The sequence below is a fragment of the Podarcis melisellensis genome (assembly GCF_964234715.1).
Source record: "Podarcis melisellensis genome assembly, chromosome: Z".
NCBI classification, from domain to species: domain Eukaryota; kingdom Metazoa; phylum Chordata; class Lepidosauria; order Squamata; family Lacertidae; genus Podarcis; species Podarcis melisellensis.
The window spans coordinates 8,357,929-8,383,870 of record NC_138547.1 but is presented as its reverse complement, the minus strand read 5'-3'; the positions used below and the strand labels follow the sequence as shown (position 1 = coordinate 8,383,870).

The window sequence follows — 25,942 nt, the reverse complement described above, 5'->3', positions numbered from 1 at the left end:
TTGGATTAAAATGTGTTCATTTCATTCAATTTATGAATTTCTTCCCATAAAATGTTTTAAAGCAATGCCACAGTAAAAAACCAATTCTGTATACACAAACGAGCAATTCCATATGTAGAAGCATTTTCAGTTTCCGTGGAGATGCATACTGGGATAAAGAGCTTTGTGCAAAAGTCTTGTTGGACAATAAACACATAGGTGCCAATAAGAATAAGTATAAAGGTGATGGATTTCTGATTTGCAATGGGAAGGAATTCCAAAGGATAGGTGCCATTACACTAAAATGATTACACCTCTCTCATTTTTTCTCCCCCCCCCCCGCCCCGCACACATCTGACATAGGATGCTGGTTAACTGAATGAGTGGGTGGGTGCTTTTGTCATTCCAATGGTGGTATTCTCTTGTAAGTCACCTTCCCAGGTCTGCAGGCTGCTGCAAGAACCAGATGTGAGTAAGGCAGTTGATGTGACTCTTGTCTTATGTATCTGCTATGCCACATCAATTGCTCTACTCTGGTTCATGCACAATCCAAGGTGTGCAAAATCTCCATAATTCATCTAGCAAGCAGGAGGCATAGTCACAGTTCAGGGACACATTCCTGCACAGCAAAAGCAATCAAGGAGGTTGCACATTGAGGCCAGTGAGGTGGGGTAGCTTAAGAAGGAGCTCAGCCTCAGGTGATTTCCATGGGGTGGATAGAAAGCCCTGAAGAGCTGATTTTATCTCATGGATGAAAACTTAATTATATTAAAACATGGCTTAGCCAGTTCATGTCATATCCTACTGAAATCCAGCCAGTTTGAGTAAAACAATTAGACTTTCAGACCCTTCGTGAGTTGGGGAAGGAGAACTCTGACATCTCAAACATAATTTAAAGAATGCTTTTAAAGTTAGAGCTTGTGCTGGCAGTGGTGGAACCTGCAGTTCTCATCCTTGATCAATGGCTGTGCTGACTGTGACATATTCAGATTGGAGTCTCACAATATTTGAAGAGCCACAGGTTCCCTATGGCAACTGCTGCACCTCATCTGAGCTCTGTGAATTGTAGGGGAAGGGAAGCTGCAGCCAAAGGGTCATAATTCATTGACAGAAGGTCTGGACGATATATCAGTATATCGCCCAGGACAGGTATCAGGAGTAGACCGTGATGTTGGCTTCACTCAGTGGTTTATCGCTGGTGAAACCACCACCGTTCCTGAGTCCCTCTGCTAGCTGGAGTGAGTCAAGAGTTGCTGCTCCCCTCAGTCAAGAAGTTAAAGCAGGGGTCAGCAAAGTTTTTGTGGCTTGGGCCAGTTAACGGTCCTGCAGATGCTGCAGTGGGCCGGAGTGCACGCACACGCATGCACAAACACTATTTCCGGTGTGGAGGAGGCGTGCGCAGCTTCCCATTGGCTGCAGAAGCTTCCTGCAGCCAATGGGAAGCCGGGCAGCGTTGCAGAAGGCGGTCCCCGCTCTGCTCCGCGCCGGATTATTGTGGTGCATGGGAGCCAACTGAGCAGGCGGCGGGGGTCCATGGGCCAGTTAAAGGACCCCCATGGGCTGCTTATGGCCCATGGGACTTAGGTTGCCAACCCCTGAGTTAAAGGATTGCCCAGCGGTGGCAATCCTGCTGAGCCGTGCAAACAAGCTACTTTTCAACATTGCAGTCTGGCAATGGTAAGTTGCACTGACCTCAGACCGCAAGGCGCTGGGGTGAAACCACCCCAACTCCCACAGTGAGAGCTGGGGCAGTTTCACTCAGCACCTCATGGGCTGAGATCGGTGCAACTTATTTTTTCAACATCACGGTATATTGCCAGACTGCAATATTGAAAAGCTGATACTGCCCAGCCCAAATTGACAAAGCATCTGCTTTGCATGCAAAAAGTCTCATGTTCAATCCCTGGCATTTCCAGGTAGGTCTGGGAAGCTGTCCCTGTCTCAGACCATGGAGAGCTGCTGCCAGTCATCTAGCTACTAAGCTAGATGCACCAATGACCAGAGCTGGTGTAAGGAAGCTTCCTTTGTTGCTAAAGTGCTGCTTCATCCTGTTGCAAAAAGAAACAAAAGAGTGAACCAAAGAAGGCCTACTCTCTATCCTAGCACCAAGCAGATGGCTGCATATGAAGATAGACTTAGTATTTGATCTCGAGTCATTTCATCGTGCCAGAAGTCTGGTTGGGTAGGGTGGGAGGAGAAGCACTGCAGAGGTTTTGCAGAAGCAACTGGGAGTTATCACTACTGCCTTCACCAAGTCAGTGTGTGGTGAAACAGTTTCTGTTTTGCTGAGCCATCTGGTGTCAGCTGAAGAGTCAGTCAGGAGTTGCATAAATAACATCGTAGTCTCTTATATCCTTATATTTTGCATTTGGGCAGATGCCAGTGCACAGAGTGTTCTGTGTCATTCTAACATCACATGCATGTTAGAACACGGGAGAGCCTTGCATCAGACTGAAGGTGCGTCTAACATCTTGTTCTGTCCATCACCAGCTCCCACCAGCAAACAAGCTTCCTAGAGGGGGCTCTCACTGTTGTTACCTAGCGACTAATATTCAGAAGCATTCATCCTCATTGAGTTGCTGCTGAACAACAACCAGCATCCTTGGCTGTGCTGGCTAGGCCTGATGTGTGTTCCGTGCACCTGGTATACAGCCATCACCAGTAGCCATTATTTTCCAGAAAATTGTCTAATCCCCTTTTAATGCCATCTAAAATGGTGACCTTTGCCCCATCTGTGGATTGTGTAAGCAAAATACATAGTAGGAGTGGCAGCTGGGGAAAAAGGGCTTCTTCTGCTGCTGTGAAGTTTGACAAAGCAGTTGATCAGAACTGTGCATGGAATGCCCCATTCATCTTTCTCTCTCTCTCTCTTTCCTCTGTGTGTATGAGACAGAAAGAGATCTCATGGTGCCACATGAGATTTTATGAATGGCATTTAATATGCTGGCTTTTCCTGTTCCTTTAGTGACTTTCCTATTCTGTTGCTGGTGTCCGCTTTCTATTATGGCTCCAAATCTTTCATGGGCCTATATTTGTTCATTTATATATGGAGTTGACATTGCTGATTGGGCAGTGTGTTCAAAGCCATTGCTGGGAGTATGGCGTCATCAGCTGGTAATAAAAGCATGTCCCAGTTTGACCTTCTGCTGTAAAAAACAATTCAACACCACCCGCTGTCTTTTGTGGGTGGTGGCTCAAAGTAGTTTGTTAATACTGTAATCAGTTTGCTTTTTTAAAATACTTATAACCTTGATCACTGATTCATTTTAATAACTTCTGTTCTGCTTATTATAATATAATCTCTTAAGTGGTTCACACAAGTTACAAGCAAAAAATCTCAAGCAAAAAAATCAGTATATAGCATCAAAATACAATAAGAATCTAGCAAAACATTAAAGCAGAAATACTGAAATACTTGTGGCTTGTTCCAATAGTTTGATGAAAAGACATAATGACCCATGAGCCATGTTCAAACAAATGTTGGCATCTGTCTGTCTCAAGTGTGCCTCTTGGGGTGAAGTCAAACCACAGGGGAGTTGCAGCGCCTGCAGTGGCTGCAGAGATCAGTAATTTGTAATTGTTGCCTCTTGTGTTGTTTTTGCTGCATTAGCAGCGCCAAAGTGAACCTTCTGAAGCACAAGCCTGGGCAATGAGTTTGGAGGGCTTGGGCTGCCCAGACGACAAGACCTCAACTTGGTGTCGCTGATGTGGTCCAGAGGAAAGCAGAGCAATATGTTTGGAACCAGCTTGGCTGCAGGAGTTGCCAGAAGGAGGCGTACATGGCACCACCCAACTGTCTTAGGGTCTCCAATCTGGATTTGTGTAGAGTTTATTCCTTAGTCTTCCTTCTCCTAAATATGTCCCACAAGGCAATGGGTATACAGTGGTACCTCGGGTTAAGTACTTAATTCATTCTGGAGGTCCGTTCTTAACCTGAAGCACCACTTTAGCTAATGGGGCCTCCTGCTGCCACTGTGCCACCAGAGCACGATTTTCTGTTCTCATCCTGAAGCAAAGTTCTTAACCCGAGATACTATTTCTGGGTTAGTGGAGTCAGTAACCTGAAGCATATGTAACCTGAGGTACCACTGTATATTTTTCTCACAGTTTACTCCCGTAAGTTTTCTCCTGAATGAATATAGCTGCAAGGCAGTGGAGGTTTAGGAGGAGTTTTATTTCTGTACGGGCTACCTTCCCAGGTTGATAAGTCCCATCTGCCACTCACTTCCCTCTACAGCATGTGCAGAATCTACCACCTAAACCATGGGTAGGCAAACTTAAGGCCAGGGGGCCAGATCCGGCCCAATCACCTCAATCCGGTCCGGGAATCAGCGTGATTTTACATGAGTAGAATGTGTCCTTTTATTTAAAATGCATCTCTGGAATTCATTCATCCCCCCCCCAAAAAAATATAGTCCAGCCCCCCACAAGGTCTGAGGGACAGTGGACCGGTCCCCTGCTGAAAAAGTTTGCTGACCCCCTGTAGATCCATTATTTGTCTCATCCACTCAGTCTGCCAGAGCTTGTCTTTGCATGCAGGGGAAGTCCCTAACTCACCAAGGGTTTGAGAACCATCCCTCACCTGCTTTAGCTGCTTAGTCAAAGCCGTTTCCTGAGGTGTGGCCACTATAGGTGAGAGCTGAGTGCAGGGTGGGGACAAAAGGTGAGCAAATGATCCCAGAAGGAGCATGACCTGTCCTTCACCAGAGGTACTACACCTCTCCTAACCCCAATTCAAGCAATAAACGCTGGTTAATAAACTAACCCGCATTCAAGCAATAAACTAGTTAATCTTAACTATTGCCTGCTTCACAATCCATGGTTTGAATTTGGCTACTTTCAAACTGGTCATGGTGAAGGCCAACCATGCACTCCAACTTATGAAGCAGATTGGGGCAGCTGGTGTTGCTTGTGCAACACTTGGCACTTGCATTGCTTGTGTGTGCGAAGTCACTCACATGCTGAGCACCCTCAGCGGTGCATGTTGAGCATCCCAAGTGATGAGCGCTGAGCAGCCTGAGCACTGGCTTTTCCTCAAGGCAGCTGCTGCTGAAAGAGGCCCTGGCTCCTTCTGGCATTGCGCAGAACAAAGTGTGTGTGATGTCCTGTGTGCTGAGTGTCCCGAGCATTACATGTGCCATGCACAATGTCATGTGCACAATGCTCAGTGCGACAATGGGAAGAGCCTGGGCCTCTTTCCGCTGCTGCTGCTGCAGCAGCAGGAGAAGAAGCTGGCCATGGAAGCTGCATCTCAACGCTCGGCCTCCCCTCCCTGAAATATTATTCAGGGGCCCAAAGAGCTCAGAACCCACCCCCAAGGTGGCACCCCTAAGACCAACCAGTGTGTGTTGATGACAAGCTGTGATTAATGAAAAACAAGCCAAATGAGGCTTTCAAAGGAATGGAGAGACATTGCAAAGCTGGCTGGAGTTGTGTGGGATTTCACTTAGCTGCCATATAGCAAGTCAGACAATTGGTCCATCTGACTCAGTATTGCCTCTTGCTTATCTGGAGGGAGGATATAAAGTTCTGTGTGAATGTGTGTACAAACTACACTAAAGCACAAAGATAGAATTTACATTCATTGTTCCGTCCATTTTTCCTCTGGCCCTATCCACCACTGACATGTGGACCTCAGCTGGTTTGCCCAGAAGGGAATGTGGCTCTTAGGCTGAAAAGGGCTTCCCAGTATGTTGTGGGGATTTGTGTGCTGTTAAAGCACTGGGAGCCAGAGGAGAGGGAGCTAAAAATAACACTACTGATTTCATATGCAGCCGTTCACAGAGGACTTAAGAGTGCCCAGCAAGAGGCGACAGGAGGCCCTGAAAAAGATCCAGTAGAAAAAAAGGTGAGGATTTGCAGGCCAGGTCTCTTGAAGCTTAGATGTGTCTCCTGTTAAGGAAGCCATGGGTTTTTCTTCTAAGTTCAGCCTTCAGACAATAATAAGAAAAATCTGTAGAAGGGCACAAAGTCAGCACAGCTTATCCACATTACAGAACAGCAAAAAGCTTTGACACAGGCAGATAAACAAGTGCTGCAGAATTTTGCCGGATGCTTGTAGGTTTACAATGGTTGCTTCCAAGCAGGTTGTAAAGGAAAAACTGAAATGGTCAGAGGCATCTTGTTGACATAGATTAATTACAGATTAATTGCCACAATTAATTACAAGATAGCAGCTCTCCTTGCCATTTAAGGACTCACTCAGAGGAACCCTGCCCTTCCAACCCAAAGAGAGATTGAGAGCTGTAATCTGTATCTTCTATACCACTTTAGGCTACAAAGTGTGGGTGAGTGGGGAAGGGCCAGTGTGAGAAGAGGATGCAGGACTAAGTGGGCCTTTGGCCTGATCCTACAGGGCTTTTCTTGTGTTCCAGTTTGTGTTGTTCGCAGAAATATGAATTAGGTAGAATTGCCTTTAAATCTGACCTGAACTGAACCATTCCCCAATCTCTACCCAAGTGTCAAAATAAAGAAAGATAAAGAAGCAAGAACTACATAATGAAAGCTCCAGATGCACCTGTATGGGGGAAGGAATACCACAGTTTAGGGACTGCCACAAAGAATGCCTTTTCCCAGGCTGCCACCCCCTTAATGTCCGAGGGTGGTGGAACTATCAAGAGGGCCCCTTTGGAAGCCAAACCACAGGATTTGAGGAACACATGACTGCATTCCTTTGCAGTCACTAAGCTTGCTTGCTGGTCTGAGCTGAGAAAAATATTTTGGTCAGCATTCAGCAAGACGTTCCATATTTTTTACCTGCTTCCTCCCAATCTAAACAATCCTGCAATTCTATGGAAAACTTACAGCATCTTGATCTTTGACGCTCCTTCCTGGTTGGAAGAGGACCAGATGTTTATGACGGAGTTCTGCACAGCAGTAGAAGGAGGCAGCAATGTAAGCTCTCTCTCTCTCTCTCTCTCTCTCTCTCTCTCTCTCTCTCTCTCTCTCACACACACACACACACACACACACATTTTCCATAGGTTGTTGTCTTTGTTTTTTGCTGCAGCTCATGAAGATGCTGACTCATGCACAAGAGACCTAGATTATTTTAGTGATGAAGGAGAAGGGAGTGCACTTCCTACCCTAAGGGCCTTCTGAGGATGGAAAGCTAGTCCAACTTCTCATTCATAATTCCCAGCAAGTGGTTGAGTAATGGTTGGGTGGATGGTTACAGGAGAGGTGATCAAAAATTCCCAAGTTTTTCTTGTTTCTGTTTCTGTTGGGTGTATTGTGCAACATGCCACTGATGCAATCATAGCGGGCTAGGTACAAGCCACATAGAAAAGACAAGCGAAAATGAATTTAATAGTATAGAGCAGTGGTTCCGAAAGTGGAGGTAGGAGGTGGGATTCCCTAGGGCCAAGGAGGGTGTGTGCGTGCGTGTACACTGGAGGTGTAAATGACTACCAGGCTTTGAAAAGCTGGTAAGACTGGATGTAGTTCATCAGTTTGATTGAGTTAATTAAACTGGATGGTTTTAACTGAATTTTGAATGAACAAAAGCTTGCTGCTTTGAATGTCATTGCGATATTATCTTCCTTAGTGGCTTGTGCACACTGCTATTCTGAATAATGCTCTTTATAGGGTAGAGGGCACTGGGGATGAATCCATGGAACCAAAGGACCTTGAGAACCAAGGGTATGCAGCCCATATTCTTTCTTCATTTTTTGTACAAGTGGGGTCTTGTGTTTCTGGTTTGCAATGCATAACAAGCCTCACAAGTGAAAGAGTGCAGACTATGGATTGCACCGAGGGCTATGCAACAGATTTGGCTGATGCATGACCCAGATCAGCCATATTTGGGTGACTACGGTACAGCCATGGATCGCTACAGATTGGGTCGGATGGCATCCATGGCCATGAGACTATGGGATGTCAGACAGGGAGGATAGGCAGGCATTGGGTGGGAAACCCCCCACAATAACCCTACACTGACCATGGGCTGTGTCTTTCTGGGGAAAGGTAGGTGCCTGCCACCTGCCATTCCTTCCTGCCTGAGACCTGTTCTGAAGCAGCAGCACACAGGATCCATCAGTGGAGGCATCAATCCTGCGTGGTACAGGGTGCTCCTTTGCAAGAGGCCTTCATCCTGAGCAGGAGTTTGCAAAAGAACATCAAACAGTAAGTGGCTCCAGAGCCAATGACAGGCTGAGCTGGCTAATTCTGATTTTGTCCCCATCCTGAGTTCTGCAAGAGCAACACTGAGAATAATGAGGAGGGAGCTGATAGCTAAGGCCACCCCCTGGCTAGTAGTAAGGATGAAGGCAGGCAGGCAAACAGATGGTAGCTGTCTGATTGGGAACAGACAATAGTTGGTAGGGGAAAGTCCCATTCACTTCCATGGACTAGTCTCCAGTGGTACAGCCTATGTTTTAACTCCAGGGAAAACAAAGCAAAACCCTGAACAGCAGCCAGTGGAGTCTGGTCTAAAAGGAGAAATGGGTGCTGTTCCATCAGCCTCATTCTGTCCTTAGTCAGGTGCCACCTGCCTTCCTTCCTATTTACAAATAGTCCAGCTGATGGACAGTTAGCTTAGCCTGCTTCTCCTTATTCTCAGTGCTGCCATTATAGAGCTGTGAAAAGAATAGGATGAGATCAAATCTAGAATGAGTTAGCTCTGTCTGTCATTGGCTCAGGCTCCACCTAGTGCTGGCTTCTCAGCTTTCCTCCCTACCAATCTCAATGGGCACCAACCACTGCTGACAGCAGCCCTCTACATTGCAACATTTTGTTTCAGCCTCTCCTCCCCACTCACGGTACCTTAATGACTTGTACATGTTTGTGTATGTGTGTTTAGGTGCATGAATTGAGGGGGAAAAATCAACAAAGAGAAAACAGCAGAGAAGACAAAACATTGACAGGCTGAGTTTCTGAAAGTGCAGCAGAAAAAGAGGGCCCTGTAACTGGATTCTGACATAACTTGCCTTTTCCCATGGTTGGTAAATGCAGGACCTGTGTTGCATACATGCATGGGCCTCTTGCCAAGTCTCGTTCCACCCACTGTTGATGAGTATATAACATTGCTTCAGATAGTGACTCAATAAAGCTTCATGAAAGGAGGAGGATGTGAAGTAACAGGGGCAGAACTCTGCAACAGATCTTCTACTGAGAGCTCAGACAAGTAGGTTTCCATCTCAGGACCCATCTTGAGCTTGCTTGGCCTCCACTTGCAACCCTCGACCACCTCTCAGATCAGATATCACATGATTAGCTTGGTGTTTCCTAGGACAGAGCAACTTCCAGGTGGAAGATGTGGATGCAGAAAGCTAGATTTTCCATCTGATTCTGAAATTCTTGAGTGACACTGCTCTGCAATATGGCTTGTTGGAAAAAGCAAGTGGACATGTCTAAGGAAGACGAATTACCATTCTCCGTGTCTTACTGTCAGACCCAAGGGGAGGAACATTCAGACTACTGGAAGAAAGGTAATGTAGATGAATGCACTGTTGATTGCCAAAAATGAGGTGTAGAATAGTCAACACACACTGAACTAAACATGGGTTATATCCAGACTGTCAGTGTTTTGCAGGAGGGATTAAAACTCAAACAAGGAAATTTAGATATGTGCAATTGCAGCTGATTTAGGGGTTTGTTTTCCCAATGTAGCAAATCCACTTTAGGAAAAGAAACAGATATTTTGCGGTTAGGTAAGTGAAGGAGAAAAGAATGAAATAAATGAATGAATAATTGGAAGACGCTTAAACACTGCACAAGCAAATCAGGATGAATGAAGGGTGAATGCTCATTGTTGTATAACCACAAACCAAACAGAATGAGTTGGATATAATTTATCCTCTGTGCAAGCTTTGAGCAAGCAACAAAGGCAGATTTAGGAGAGTGCAACTGGTTTAGTTGCACTGGGTGCAGAGCATGGAAGCGCCATAGGGGGTGCTGCAACTATGATGTAGAATGGAAGGCCACTGAATTTTGGCAATGCACAGGGCACCACAGGAATTTGAGATCACAAGGTATGTCATTGCAAGCAAATCAAAATGAATACTCAATGAATAGCTTGTCTGGAGGAGCCCATAGAAACTATTCGAGAGAAAGAGTTTCCATCCATGAATTGCCTTGTGTTGATATTTAGGTATATTTTAATGCACTGTAGTGACTTTAATGGACTGGGCTTCACCAGGTTTCACATTTAAACAAATGCAATTTAAAATATAGTTACCAGATTTTTTTTCAAGGAATCCTGTACACTTTTTTGGGGGGGTGGGTTTCATGTTTTATTTTAGGAAAGGTTCTGGCGATGTCTGGTAACCCTAATTTAAAACAAAAGAATAATGTGGCAAAATTTATGGCAGCCATTGCACGATCAGTTCAATATGATACTTCAGTGATGTCTTTTGGAGGATCAGTAGGCTATTCCCCCTTCTCTGCTCCAGAAATTGTTGGACAACCTTTACCGTCTCTTTTCCTTCAAGGATGATGATAACTCCATGGTACAGCAGTGTGCAGATAATTGCATACAGATAATTGTCCCTGGTACCTCCAGCTATAAATGGAGTGTGTGCATTATGGTTGAGACAATACTTCTGCCTGAGAAATAGCCTTCCTAAACCTGAGATGCTCTAGATTTTTTGGACTGCATCTATCATTCCTAACCATGCTGGGTTGGGCTGATGGGAGTTGTTGTCCAAAACATCTGGAGGGTCCCACGTTGGGAAAGACTGCCATAGAATCAAAGAACCATAGAGATGGGTGGGATATTGGAGGCCATTAAATGAATCCCCACACTATACAGTGCGGGGTCTATGGCACAGGGTGTAACCACAGCACCTGCATGTATCATGTTTCCTTTGCACTGAAATGAATGGCTTGGAATAACGTACTAAGAATATATTCTATAATCTACATAATTAATTGCTTAACTTACTTGAGTTATGCAACTTCACTACAGCAGAACAGAGAGAAAAATAACATAGTTTTTGGAAAAAAACCAATTGCAGCAGAACTGATTGCTGCATGCGATGAATACAGAATGCCCTCTGGCTTATTCCTGATTCTGTTGGGACCACAGTTCCCTTCAGCCTAAGCCAGCATGGCTAATGATCAAGGATGATGGTGGTGGAAGTTGAACAACTTCTGGGAAGCTGTCCCATTAGCTGTCCAGTCAAAGAATCTGTGAAGCTGAATCTTTTCTTTGGAAGGGCTGAAAGCTCAGTGGCGAGGTCCCTGCTTTCCACACAGAACAATTTCCATCCTTAGCATTTCCAGTAGGGACGGGGGAGAAATTCGATTCAGTTCACACTTAAAGTCACACATACGTAAACCACAGTTTCCAAAATGATAAGTTAACTCAAACACAGCCAGCCCCCAAAATTTGCACTTTATGGAATTTCACAACACAGATCTCAAACTGAGTAATGCAGACAAAGAAAAACATCTCAGTCAGTTCTATTGCACGTAGCCAAAGGCTGCCGCAATGTACACAGAATTATTTGACAATTAAAAGAAAATATACTGAATTGATAAAAAAAGGACTTAAAACATTTACATTATTAAAACATTGCGTACTCTAAACAAAGCTATGAAAATACTCCAATGTACAAATAAAAACATTAAACAATAAAATTCATAAGCTAAAATCATCACATGGTCACTAATGTTAAAAACAATATCAATTATTACAGTGTGCAATTTATACTCAGAGTGTGGTGACAAAGATAGAGCATAGCCTGAGGTAGATAGATAGGATCAAATAAATTCATCACCTTTAAGTTAATGGCTACCTTGGCTATATAATTTGCTCTAATTTTCCTAGCAGCAGTTGCAAAAAGTGCTACCCGCCAGGTCACATACTTATCTGTGTCTGCAAGGAAATATAAAATCATGTCAAGGGGGTTCTGGCCAGGGGTAGTGAAAATAGCATGCAAGCATGCATTTATCAGGGGAAACGATTTGTATACTAGGAGAAGTATGTACAAAAATGCAAATGAACTTTCATGAGAATTATTATTATTATTATTTGCAAACTGATGTGGAAATTGGAGAACTGAGCTTTAGACAGGAAAAATGTGAAACAAACTGACAAGAGTTGCTCATCCCTATTCATGGCTAATCAGAGATTAAACTCCAAATCTCCCAGCCAGAGCAAGGTACAGTGGTACCTTGGGTTACATATGCTTCAGGTTACATACGCTTCAGGTTACAGACTCTGCTAACCCAGAAATATGACCTCGGGTTAAGAACTTTGCTTCAGGATAAGAACAGAAATTGTGCAGCGTCGGTGCAGCGGCAGCAGGAGGCCCCATTAGCTAAAGTGGTGCTTCAGGTTAAGAACAGTTTCAGGTTAAGAACGGACCTTCGGAACGAATTAAGTACTTAACCCGAGGTACCAGTGTACTTACGTGGACAAATATGTATCCTCAGAATCCTATATTCCTAATTTCTAAAGGATCTCTGGTTGTATTTCTGGGAAGGACTCATGGTTCTACTTAGAGGAGACCAGGAGATGTCCAGAATGGTACAGTACATAGCCAATGATCAGAGATCAGGGGAGATGTAGTGCAGAACATTTGGAGAACACCACATCCTTTCTGGGACCATTTCCACACAAAGCACATGCACTGCTATGAAGTGATAGCCACTCCACAATGCTTATACTCAGTCTTCTTTACTGTTGCCTTCCAGAACTTCACAATGGGCAAATGCTTATGGTTCTCACAGCTCACGAGTCCTGTTTTTCTACGTTTTTTGATATGAATCTTTGGGTAGAGAGATTGAAGACCATGGGAATTCAGGTGAGGGTTGCATATGTCTTGTTGAATCATGCAGAGATAAAAGCCACCAGATGCAATATAATTTGATTGTGCAAGGAAAAAAATCAGGATGAACCAGATCGCAAGGAGTAATTAGTACTTTTAGTACTTTTTGCTGCTATCCAAGCGCCGCCGCCTTTTTCGCCTTCGCCTTCTTCTTCTTCTTCTTCTTCTTCTTCTTCTTCTTCTTCTTCTTCTTCTTCTTCTTCTTCTTCTTCTTCAGGTGAGCTATTGGCCTGATCCACAAACGCTCTTCTTATGCTCTTAAGCTCTTATGCTTAGTAGGACTCTTGACTTACCTAGGACCCTCGTACCTACGGGACCACCTCTCCTGGCATGCCCAGCAGAGGACCTTACGGTCCACAAATAATAATACTTTGGAGGTCCTGGGCCTTAAGGAGGTTAGACTGGCCTCGACCAGGACCAGGGCCTTTTCAGCCCTGGCCCCAGCCTGGTGGAACATTCTGTAGCAAGAGACCAGGGCCTGCAAGACGGAGCTGTTCCATCAGGCCTTTTGTCCGGGCCCAGTCTGACCTCCTTTTTCCCATGAAACCCTGTATGTAAGTGGCCTCCTTGGCGCTTTCTATCGGCCCATATGGGACCAGCATGAGTGACCAGGCCTGGCAAACATTTACCGTGTTTTTCGCCCTATAGGACGCACTGGCCCATAGGACGCACCTAGTTTTGTTTTGTTTTATCCCCCCCCCCCCCGGCCGCGGGGAAGCCCGAGCTTTTAAAAACGCACCTACCGTAGTTTTTAGAGGAGAAAAGGATATCTGCCCAAAGCGCGGGGCGCTCTGCTTCAGCACGCCCCGCGCTCCGGACAGCAGGCTGCTATCCGCAGCCTAGGGAGCCCTGCGGGAACTCCCCTGGGCTCCCCAGGCTTGCAGATAGCTTCCTGAAGCCTGGAGAGCGAGAGGAGTCGGTGCGCACTGACCCCTCTCGCTCTCCAAGCTTCAGCGAAAGCCTGCATTCACCCCATAGAATGCACACACATTTCCCCTTCATTTTTGGAGGGGGAAAAGTGCGTCCTATAGGGCGAAAAATACGGTAATATTCCTACCCTCATGGCTGTGATTCGTGGGTTGCCACTTCATTTTATATTGATTTTACTGTGATTTTGAGCTGTGTTTTAATCAATTGTTTGATTTTGTGTTTTTAATGTATTATATATTTGGTGTTAGCTGCCCTGAGCCCGGCCTTGGCTGGGGACGGCAGTAGGCCCAAGACAGTCTGGCACATGAGGTGAACCACAAAGTACCTCTCCCCCTCCCACACACACCAGAGAAGAAGGGGGCAGTGGAGATTCTCATTAAGATCAAGGGAGGGATAAAGATCTACAATGGGAACAAAGCAGCGAGTCAAATCAACCTTACCAGACTGCTGAAGTGAGACTCAAAGGCTGTTGTTTGGGTGTGTGCCCTGAATCAAACCAGGCAAGTGCATAACCCAGGGGGCAACCCCTACCATTTCCTCACTAGAGGAGCAGGGAGACTAGCAATGCTTCCTATTTGCAGAGAAGCTGATGTGGAGGTAGCACTGTGAGGCAGGAGGCTGCTGAGGAAGCAGCAGATCTGGCTTCCAAGGAGTGTACCACAGCCACTGCTGCCACTGTAGCAGCGGCCAAGGAATTCCTTGGAGGCTGATTCTGTCGCCCCTGAGGATCTGCATCTAATGTGGTTGCTGCACTTTGCCTCATGGGTGGTCTGGCCTTTGGTGAGGAGGAAGAGGAAGCAGAATGGTAGAGGAAAGGAAAAAAAATTGGCAGAAGGGATCAGCTTGATCCACTTTGTGGGGTGAGCAGCCCTTCACACATTTCTTAGTCCCCATTGCTCTTCTTGGCCGCAGTCCAAAGCATGGCAGTGAATTTATGCTCACTTCATGCTGTTATGGGATCATGTCCATTGCATTCGGGCATACATCAAATGACCATGCTGCTGTTGCTTATGCAGGTGACAGCTGACCAGTGGAAAAAATTGATTCAGTGTGCAGTGCTAGAACCAGAGGTGAGAAAGCACCTTTTCTACAACTCCAGAGCATTTGCGATCTCAATTGCTGTGGTAAGCACCATACTGCTTCAGTGAGAGTTGGGGCATGTGGGTTTGCTAGGGTCTAAAATGACTATATATATATTGCAGGTATGGGGAACCAGAGGCCCATTGGTCAAATGTGGCCCTCTAGACCTCTCTTCTTGGCCCTCAGAATTCTGCTCAAGAATGTGCCCAGTAACTCCAATTATGCTTTTTGTTTGCATGGCTGGAGAAGGGGTGTGTGAGTGGGTGTAGCAATCAGACAACTGTATGAAGATAAAATTTGCATTCATTGTTCTGCCCTCTTTAAGCCTCTCTCCCCCACCCCACTTCTGGCACTTGGCTCCCAGAAGTTTGACCAGAAGCGAATGAGGCCCTTGGTTTGTAAAAAGTTGCTCACCTCTATTGTATTAGATAAATATTGTGTTCCTCCTTTCAGGTTTTCTACGTGACCCTCTGGATCAATCTTTTTTCCACCCTGCAGATATATTCTGTAGCACAACCCTGGGAAATCAGTATTTTGGCCACTGCAGTTGCCCTAGTGGCTGCCTTGATCGTCAGACTCACAATTCATCAACATCAAAGGAAGGTAAGACGAGTTGAGACATGTCTGCAGTTATGATTTCCATGATGACCAGCAGGTATTAGGGATTCATATTCAGATAATCACAAATTAAAAACAGAACCCAATGGAGCCTATTCAGTTCAACTTTCATTCACTGAAATAAATGCCATAAGCAATGCCTGAAAAGCAATAAGAAGTTGGCTCACATCTTGCAAAGCAATTGCTTTAGAGGGTGGCTGCACATTGCAACCCCATTTGTTAAACCCACCTCATCACAGTCCTAGCCGGAATTGTCAGCTCAACTCAGCTCAAATCTTCCCCCCCTGAAGAGTTATAGCTCAGCAACAGAGAACCAGGTTTTTCATGAAGAAGCTCCCCAGCATCACCAGGTGCATCTGGGAATACTCCCTGCCTGAAATCTTCAGAGAGCCACTGCCAGTCAACATGAACAATACTGAACCAGATGGACTGATGCCCAGAGGCAGTTATAAGGCTGTCTTATAACTGTGTCTGAACCATTGGTCCACCTGTTCCTATCTTTTAAGTGGGAGAGCTCTAACTCAGGGGTACAACATCTGCTTTGTATGCAGAAAGTCCCAGGTCCAATCCTTGGACAGAGCTGGAAGGGAACTTAGGCGAGCCAGTGCCACGCAGTGTAGATGATACAAATCTAGATGGACCATTGACTCAGAATAAGACAGCTTCCTACAAGGAGCCATAATTCAGTGGCAGAGCACCTGGCTGCATTCAGAAGGTCCCAGGTTTCACTCCAGTATCTCCAGGTAGGGATGGGAATGTCCCCTGCCTGAAACCCTGAAGAGCTGATGCCAGTCAGTGTATACAATTCTGTACTAGATGGACCAATGGCTTGATGCAGCAGAAGGCAGCTTTCTATGTTCCCCTTTAAAAATTGTGGGGAATGACTGTTAAACCAGCTTGTTAAACTGCCTATGCCCATGAGACTGTGGTATGGCTTTCCTCTTGCCTCCACTGGGCATCCCGTGGTTGAGACCTTTAATGCCCTTCCTTCTCCTTCTCATTTAACAGCTGAATGTAAGTACAGACATGAGACTAGCCGCTGCCAACGAAGCTTTCATGAAAAACAAATTCCTGGTGGGGTTCACAAATATGCCGGAGAAGCAATGTAGTGTTCCACAGGTATCCTTTTTCAGATTGAAATCAATGCCAAGTCAGGGAGAACTGAAGTTTCAGTTTTGTTACTTAAGAACTCACCCTATATTTACCTCTGAATATAATGATATAATAAAATAAGGGTGGGGACCTTTGGCTGATGAAGGACCTTGTTCTCTTCTGGGCAGCCTTCTGGGGACCACATGCTAGTGGTGGGCGAGACCAGGGGCAGCCGTAGGTAGAACAACAAATGTAAATGTTTGCCTTTGCAAAGTAGGCTAGTTTCTGCACCTTCTCACCCACTCCGCTTTATCCTCAATCCAGGCAAGTCAAAGGCATTATCGGAGTTCAAATATGCATTCCAGCCAGGTGAACACTTGGGGTTGCATCCAATGTAGTGCTAAGTTTTTTTGGGTTTGTTTTGTTTTGTTTTTGAGGATAATAATCAGGATTATTACTGAAGGCTTTTTTGTTAAAAAATAAAAATAAAGCAAAAGGATTACATGCCATTAAACATTTAAAAAAGAAATGATGAATCAGCTAACAAATTTCTCTTTCCACTATGGGTCAATACTGTTCAGATGGCACAGGGAAGGGAGAAGGGGGTGGAATCCTGATCAAGAGACAATGAAAAAACAACACCGTCCCCAAACAGAGAGTTGGGGGAGAGACACAGGATAAAGAATACACATGCCCTAGCGACTGCAGCAGGAAAGTGTTTATGGATGCTTGTGGTCTTTGTGAGAGAGCCTGGGAAACTAGAATAAGAAAAAACACACTAGTGAACCAAATTGGCTACCAAGTGGCCATTTTTGCTCTGCGTTTGAAAATATTTTTGCAGACCCATTAAAGATGTTCCCCGGAAGTTGCCCAGAGAAAAGCAGATTGTTAGAAGATGTCACACACAGGAAAGGAGTGGATCTTGGTTTTAAGATAACCCCAAAAGATCCTTGGGCGAAAGCAGCAATGGGAATTTAAATAACACCACTGTTGCTCAGTTCAATCATAAAACAAATCATAGCATAAAGGAAGACTTGCTGTAATCATGGTATCTTGAAGGGTTGGAGAAGATTAAAAGTCCTCTTTGGCCCCATCCCAAAGAAAACAGTGTTCCCATCTTAAAAGAAAAGAAAAGAAAAGTTTGCTATGTACTTCTGCAACTCTGGAGAGAGTCCAGAATTAGCAGGACCACCCCAACGAAATTGGGTTTAAACACACAGCCATTTATTCCTCCAGCCTGGATATGAGCACTCGTAAGTTGACACCCCAAGAATTGGGTTCAAGCCACAAAGGCAACAGAATCAGCTGGAAGAGAGGAACCCAGCCCTCCCACAAAATGCAAGAGAAAACGTTTGGTTATGCAGTCATCTCACTCTCTGCAAGCTCCTGAAGTCAGGAGGAGAAAAGGTTCTAGCAACTCGAAAGAAGACATGAGAGTTGGCTGTAAATATGGGGTGGGGTGAAAACAAAACTGTGGCTGAACACAGAAGCTTCACATCAAAGAAAAGGCCTATCCAAACAGTGACAACCCATTTATGGGCCAGAGGAATCAACAATCTGACTCACAGGCGGCCAAAAGGCCAGGCTGGGCTGAGAGCCATTTTAAAAAAAATAAAAATAAAAATGCAATGCTCATTTATGAAAGAGAAACCAAAACACCCCTAGAAATTAAGTAAGAGAGTGGTTTTAACAGGACGGTGGCCAGACCCCTGTGGCAGCTTCTGCCTGACAGAACTGGATCCTGCAGTCCAAAGGAAGGGGGTCTCATGGGGTTCTTCAACATCTTGCTATCAGCAGCAAACTTCTTGGCTCAAACAATGGCAGGAGCCCCACCGATTCCCATGAACAACTCTTGCATTTCTCAGAAAGGCAGAGGAAGAAGTTCCCCATCGCATGTGCCTGATGACGGCATGAAGCTCAGGCTGACTTCGACACCACACTCTTTGATTCGGAGTTTCCTGGTACAGAAAAGCTTGTACTGAGCGGGAAGGAATGCAGCAAACCAGAGTGGAGTGTGGTTTCCCACTGAAAAGTCTACTTTGGCTATGAAGGGGGAAGGAGGTGCGAATGATCCTGCACATCACAAGTCCCCCACCACAAATGGGTGGCTGTGAGAAACCAAGGTCCACAACAGACAGAATGTTTCAAAATTAACTGGTTTGTGTCCGGTCACCAAGATGAAGTAGCCTTTTGCAGAAAGGCCGGGAGAGGCTGGGTGGGAAATCGTTATTGGAGAATCCCAGAGGGAGTTAAAGACACAGCAGTACATTTGTACCACTGGCAAAATGTTTTGTACCAGCTGAACATTGTTGTGCAAGAGAATGTACCTGTGTTGCCCAATAAAGGTAAAGGTAAAGGGACCCCTGACTGTTAGGTCCACTCGTGGACGAGTCTGAGGTTGCGGCGCTCAACTCACTTTACTGGCCAAGGGAGCCAGCGTACAGCTTCCGGATCATGTAGCCAGCATGACTAAGTGAATCGGAGCAGCACACGGAAATGCCTTTTATCTTCCCGCCAGAGTGTTACCTATTTATCTACTTGCACTTTGATGTGCTTTCAAACTACTAGGTTGGCAGGAGCAGGGACCAAGCAACTGGAGCTCACCCCGTCACGGGGATTCAAACCGCCGACCTTCTGATTGGCAAGCCCTCGGCTCTGTGGTTTAATCCACAGCGCCACCCACGTCCAATAGATTGCCCAATAGATGGCACAATTTATTGCACATTGTTTTCCCACTATTCTAACTGTCATGTTGGATCCCTCTGTTGCACAACGTTGCAATCTCTCCCAACTGTTGGCACAGGAGCTCTTGTGCTAGTAGACAGAGAACATTGGATACAGCCCTCATGGTGCAAAGCAGGGCCAATGAGGTGTGGTCTGGAAAAAGTTCAAAAGGAAAGATAGAGAGGCCTGGAGAGTCACAGTCAGCCTGGGGCCTGAGGCTTCTCTCCAGCTATAGCTTAACATCATACATTCTTTACTTGCCATGATATATCCAGTACCACAATTTGTCCATAGGTGGTGGTATTGCTACAGATTACTACATAAGAGTAAAACAATTAAAACAATCTGAGCTCCTTCTTACAAATGGGTGTGAATAAGTAGGCAACATCAATCCTTTTCTCCAGTAAGCAATATAGAGAGTTGCAAAGAATTTCATCATTTGCCATAATTTGTGCATGGCTGGTGGGATCATCAGATATAGGGCTGTTTTCCTTGACTTCCCCCATCAGCTCTGGTTTGTTCATTTTGACGTGGGGCCATGCCTTCAATTCTTAGCAGACTCTCTGGCAGAAATGAAGAGAAATGAGAAGGTGAGTGATGATTGGAGGGTTTTTGTTTTGTTTTAAGGCAGAAGGGTTCCAAGGAAGCCATGCTGCCGAAACTGTTAGTGGCATTGCTGACAACAAACCAAACATTGCTGAAAACAAACAAAACAAATAAATTAATTTGAGCTCCATCTTCCAAATGGGTGTGAATAAGCAAACAGCCATCATCCTCTTTCTCAAGTCAACCATACAGAGAATTGCCTGCAATTATATCAGGCACAGAAATATTCTTCAGAATTACCAGAATCCAGCTGATGGATGTTGTCATGCTTTAAAAAGCCACCACCACCAAAGTAAGACACTGACTCATTGCTCTTAAAACTAGGTTGTGGGTTATAACAAATTAAATATACAGAATTCAATCAATGGAGTCTGTTTAGTCATTTAACTATTCCATTTGGGACAAGTGTCTATCATTTTCATTAAAGATGTCATTCTAAAGTTAGTTAGCTAGTTAGTTTTTCAAAAAAGAAATTCAGTATTTTTGCAGAGTTTTTGAAATAACATCACTGCTGGATCACACTGAAGAGTCTTGTTTAGTAAGACTGTGTCCAACTCCCCAGGATCTGGGGACCCAATCCAGACAGATGTGGAGATCGCTTAGCCTGGATCTGGACCTGAGTCAATTCAGGGAACAAGGCTGAAACCCAATTAAACATAAAGGCACAAGGGGGCGGAAGAAGGAGATGTTGCATCTCCTTCGCCTCTTCATGACTGAGAGCAGGATGGTACAATTGACTGACACTATCTATTGCTAGGCTCCTTGCTTTCTCACAGGAGCAGGCACACCAACTCCAGATGTCATCAGCCCCCTCAATATTCCTTAACAGGGGATGCAGCCCCCAAATATTGAGTGGGTGGAGGAGGTCTAGCCGAGCAAAGCACAGCATCAATGGAAGGCTGTACCAGCCTGCGCAGTGCCAGGAGACACTGCAGGGACCAGGGCAGCCTGGTGTGAGGTTGCACCAGCCTGCTCAGCATCTCCTGAGACTGTGGGGACCAGCGTGACCTAGCAGAAGGCTGCACTAGCCTGCATAGTGTCGGGAGATGCTGTGGGGACAGGTGCGGCCTGGTGAGAGGTTGCACTAGCCTGCGCAGCATCTTTTGATGCAAGCAAGGACCAGCACAGATTGTAGTAGGCTGCTCCTGCCTGGCATCTCTTGACACCACACAGGCCGATGCAGCCTTCCTCTAGGCTGCAACGGTCTGGCCTGCACAGCATAGGGGGCGTGTGCAACATGTGCCAACCCACCCAATGTTGGGGGCAACATGGTGCCTCTGCCTGGTAGACACCAGGAACCACCAGCACACACACACAATATCCATCTCCATTTTCTAAGTTCTGGTTCCCTGTGTAGCCAAAGCAGTCCTAGCACCAAATCACCATAGGAATATTCTTCCATTAATTTGCATCCTGCTCTGGGTCACCCCATATTGCTTTTTCTTTAATTCATTTATGTCCAAATAATTTCCTGACAGATTGTGCTCAAGATCAGTTCAGCTGTCCCCAATGATGATCCCCAAGTAATTTCTTTATAAAGTAATCTCACAGCAGTTTATTTTCCCAAGTTAACATCCTACCCAGTCACCTAGATCACCATCCTCCTCCCATTCAATCCCCCCAAATTCATTACTCACTTGGAACCACTAGTGGCACTTCAACAAAGATTCAAGGTTGTATCCAATGTTAGTCCTGCACAGGGTAGACCCATTCATAGGTGCCGAGTTCTGCCCAACATTTGGGGGGGGGGGGTTGTTGCATGTGTGTGATGTCACATGTGATGTCACACACGTCAGGAGGAGGCCTGATGTCCTCTGCAGCTGCGGAGAGGCCCAACAAGGCCCAGCTCCTCAAGTTAAGGGGAGGCTGCCATGTCCCCACATACTTTGGGGTGAGGGCTGAGCTGTCCTCAGCCCCATAGAGTTGGTGCCTATGGACCCATTGAAATTGTTAGACATGACTTAGTTCTCTTAATTTTTATGTGTCTACTCTGAGTAGAACTTAGAGACAACCCTCAGAACCCATGCTGTCAACAACACTCATATTCATTTGTGTGATTATGGCCATATTCACGCCATCCATTTAAAGCACTGTGATACCACCTTAAGCGGTCATAGCTTCCCTAAAGACTTATGGGAGCTGTAGTTTGCTAAGGGTACTGAGAGTTGTTAATTTATCCCTTCCAGAGCTACAATTCTCAGAATGGTTTAACAATCAATCCCGCCTCACAGGTAACTCCTGAATATTGTAGCTTTGTGAAACACCCTTAACAAATTAGAGCTCCAATAATCCTTTATTGGAAGCCTCAACTGTTGAAAGTGGTAGCATAGTGCTTTATGGATGGTACGAATGTGGCCTATGTTGCTACTGAATTGTATCCAACAAATTCCTAGCGAAAGCAGAATGGTTTCTGCTCACAAAACAGAACTTCTGTTCCCTCTCCTGTCTCTGCATGCCCTCAGTGCCACCTGGACCTTCAGAGCAATTTTGTGTGTCAGGACTCACATGGAGAGAGGAGACAGGAGAGGAAGGGGAAATTCCATTGTGAGAATGGAAGATAAAACCATAGAACTGTAGAGTTGGAAGGGACCCAAAGGGATTCAGCTGATCATTGTTGCTGTTAGCTGATTGCTGCAGAATGTGCTTTTCTGGGTGATGCAGAATAATATCGCTGTCCTGCAAATCTGCTCCTCCCGGCTCCTTTTCAGTCTGCTCTGAAGCACAACCTGAAAGAACTCTGCATTGTAATAGAGACTCCCATCGTTCCAAGTCAGGAAAAAGGCCTGGGAATTTCTTCAGAAGATTCTGAACTGCTGCCCGAGAAAAAGGACAGCAACCAAAGTGCCTTGGCATACCGAGAGTTCCTCCAGCTTGTCCCAGATGGAGCCCCTGAGGTAAGAATTCATTGAAGGAGTCCGTAAAAAGGTTTGGTGTTGGTGGAGAACTGAGGTGGATCTTCACCAGCCTCTGTACTCAGCCAGCCCATACCTGCCTGATTTCTTACTTACAAACTGTCCAGAAGGTGGCACTGCCTGTTAGTTTTTTTCTCCTCCTTAGTCTCAAGGTTGACCTTCTAGACCTCAGCAGAGGAGGAGGCAAAACTAGAACTAGTGCCTCTATCAGTCATTGGTTCCAGCACCACCCTACTTTCGTATTCTATACCTTTTGTCCTACCAGTCCCAAGGGGGCACCAGGCACTACTGCTCACTTACAAATGTTTAAGAAATATTTAAAATAAAATGTAGTGCCAATGATATATGATTGTGCCTTTTAAATAATGTGGATAAGCAAGGGACATTCAAGGAATATTTGAATTCTTAAAGGAATTTTTAAATATATATATTTTTTAAGTCAGGAACTTTTCAAGAAACTTTTAGGACACACCTTTTGGTTATTTTAAGTTGCTTTAGACTTTGTCTTTCAAAGTTGTAACCCACCCTTGGACCTCACAGTGAAGGGCAGGTAATAAAAACAGTAACAACTAGGTTACTGTATATATTAACACCAGCAAGGGTAATGCACATGAAAGTTTGGAAAGGTAGATGTAAACCTAATAGGAATTAGTGATGGAAATGTTTAAGTTGACAATAATGTTAAATGAAATGGGATTAAAAAGCTGTTGGAGGCTAGTTGTGCAATATAGAAGCAAATTGCTCAGAATATCTGGGTTTGGAGAAGGGAAAGGGCCACAGGTGAGTGGTAGAGCACCTGCTTTGTGCATGGAAGGTCTCAGGTTCAACCCCCAGCACTGGGAAAGACTCCAGCCTGAAATTTTGGGGAGAGGTGGTTTATTATGACATAAGCCAGGGTTGAGGATAGGCCAATTATGGCCTGTGAGGCCATTATTTCAGAAACTATGCCCACTGATGCCATTCCAATGGTGGGAGGGGTTTGATTCTGAATTGGCTGCATGCATCAGTTACTCTATTGGGAACTGGTACACATAGCCGAAGCAGCAGGGTTTAATCTCCGCTCACCAGCTGATGAGTAGGAACTAAATCCTGCCCCATTGGGCTGTTCATGCCTCTTCCCCTACTGGAAACAGCCATGTGCAGTCAAAGCTCAATGTTGGGCTGTTTGAAAGCCCTTTTGCAAAGAATCCTGTGCTGTTGCAAAAGAGCTCTCAAACAATTCCACACTGAGACCCCATAGTCAGGGCTTCAGAGTTCAGTATAACCTGGTACCATATTGACGTCAGATGACTGACATGTAGATGGTCTCTGGGTTGGGGATATAAGGATTTGGCTTGCTGGTCAGAAAATGTTCTCCACTTCTAGCACAAACTTTCAGGGACAGCACATGAAGTGCTATTTGAGCTACAGATTGGTGTAGGCATCACTGGGCTAGATGGACCACTGGTCTGATTTGGTATAACAGCTGCTTCCTATGTTCTTACATCATCAATAAATGTTGATGCTTGACTGATTTTAGGTGATGGCCCATCAGCTACTGGCAATCTTCAGTGGCTGTTACATCAGACTTCTGGTCAGTGGTCAGCTCACAGAGGTTGCTGCAAGACGACATGTATCACTCAACCACACCCCATGCCTGTGCCAATTCATCGAGACTACAGTGCTGGCAAAGAGATCCTCTTGGTTCAAGCTGAGGTGACCAGTGGTGGATAAAGTGGCCCTTTGCATTAGGCACAGTATTAACCAGAATGGAGACCTAGAACTTGCAAACTGGGGGAATCATTTCACATGGTTGTCTGAATTGGCCACAGTGACACTCACCTTAGTTACGCACTATTTGCATTGCTGTAACATGCTCTACATAGGATTGCCTTTGAAAAGTGCTCAGAAACTTCAACTGGCTTAAAGAGCTGCCAGATTGCTGTCCCGGGCTGGTTATATGACCTAAATGGCTTAGGTCCAAGCTATCTGAAACACCACATTCCCTCATAAGAACCTGCCCAGGTTTCGAGAGCTTCAAGGGAGATCTTTCTCTTGGTCCCACCATCCTGACAAGCTTTCTTGGTGGGGATGCAGGAGAAGACCTTCTTGGTAGCTGCTGCCAGACTCTGAAACTCCCTCTCCAGAGAAGCCAGGCTGGCTCCCTCCTTGTGGTGTTTTCTACTGACAGGTAAAGTCTTGTTGCAATAGGCTTTGGGGAGCTGAATGCTTTTAATGAAAGGACTGGTGCTGTGCTGTTTTTCATTCTAGCTATTTTTTATTGTAAAGGTAAAGGGACCCCTGACCGTTAGGTCCAGTTGCAGACGACTCTGGGGTTGCGTGCTTATCTTGCTCTGTAGGCCAAGGGAGCCAGCGTTTGTCCGCAGACAGCTTCCGGGTCATGTGGCCAGCATTACTAAGCCGCTTCTGGCGAACCAGAGCAGCACATGGAAACGCCGTTTATCTTCCCACCGGAGCGGTACCTATTTATCTACTTGCACTGGCGTGCTTTTGAACTGCTAGGTTGGCAGGAGCTGGGACCGAACAACGGGAGCTCACCCCGTCGTAGGGATTTGAACCGCTGATCAGCAAGCCCTAGGCTCTGTGGTTTAGATCATATAGTTTTAATTATATTTTATTTTATAAAATGTAATTTGAATGATTAGTTTTTCTGTGATTTTAGCTGTGTTTATTTTTTATCAGTAAGCCTCCTTGAGGATTTGCCAGGCAAAGAGGTGGGGTACAAATATAAAAGTAGCCACCACCATTGTTCTCCATATGCAACAAGTGTCCAGCAGTAATTTTCTGGATGCATTTTTGTCATCTCCTTTAAGGAGCTACTGTGAAATGAAATGAGATCAATGGCCTGCCTAGCACAGTACTGGCAAAATTTCTCCAACCTCCTGTGCAGACATCCAGCAAGCCATGCCAATAAGAGATGATCACAAATCCCTTGTGCGATTTTGCAATATTTTGCTTTCCATGGCTCCTGTGGGGTAACAATAGTGGAAGACATTCCATTGCGAAGAAGCATCTTGTCTTTCATGTTGCTGCAGCAAGCCAGGCAGGAAATGAATGATGTGTGCAAATGCAAAAGAGCAAACTGCTGCAGGCTGGCTTAGGGTGGCCAATGAGAGATCCCCCCCCACACACATAGCGGCATAGCTTCCGAGAGAGGCAAAAGCAGGATAAAGGGACAATAATATTTTTACCCTCCCTCCTTTGCTCTTTCTGTGTGAGATAGTTGCT

At 45.3% G+C, this 25,942-nt stretch overlaps 1 protein-coding gene and 1 long non-coding RNA gene across 4 annotated transcripts; one reads left to right on the top strand and one right to left on the bottom strand.

Annotated features, from left to right (window-relative positions):
- The first annotated feature begins 8,803 nt into the window (after nt 1–8,803).
- TMEM268 (transmembrane protein 268) lies at nt 8,804–25,207 on the top strand. Of its 3 annotated transcripts, XM_081897042.1 has the most exons (9): nt 8,807–9,103; nt 9,209–9,407; nt 12,619–12,728; nt 14,699–14,806; nt 15,216–15,365; nt 16,389–16,499; nt 19,706–19,786; nt 22,511–22,696; nt 24,234–25,195. In XM_081897042.1, the coding sequence occupies exons 2-9, from the start codon at nt 9,299–9,301 to the stop codon at nt 24,411–24,413; spliced, it is 1,035 nt and encodes a 344-aa protein (XP_081753168.1). In that variant the 5' UTR covers nt 8,807–9,103; nt 9,209–9,298; the 3' UTR covers nt 24,414–25,195. The 3 variants fall into 3 exon arrangements, with proteins under 3 accessions (XP_081753169.1, XP_081753168.1, XP_081753167.1); XM_081897043.1 differs by having other exon boundaries at nt 8,804–9,407; nt 14,699–14,752; nt 24,234–25,207; XM_081897041.1 differs by having other exon boundaries at nt 8,807–9,407; nt 24,234–25,194.
- Nucleotides 19,622–21,598, bottom strand: LOC309361823. The gene is made up of 2 exons (XR_014164658.1): nt 21,440–21,598; nt 19,622–19,759 (listed from the first exon to the last, which is right to left on the bottom strand). It is a non-coding gene; the product is annotated as an uncharacterized lncRNA (long non-coding RNA).
- Nucleotides 25,208–25,942: the final 735 nt, after the last annotated feature.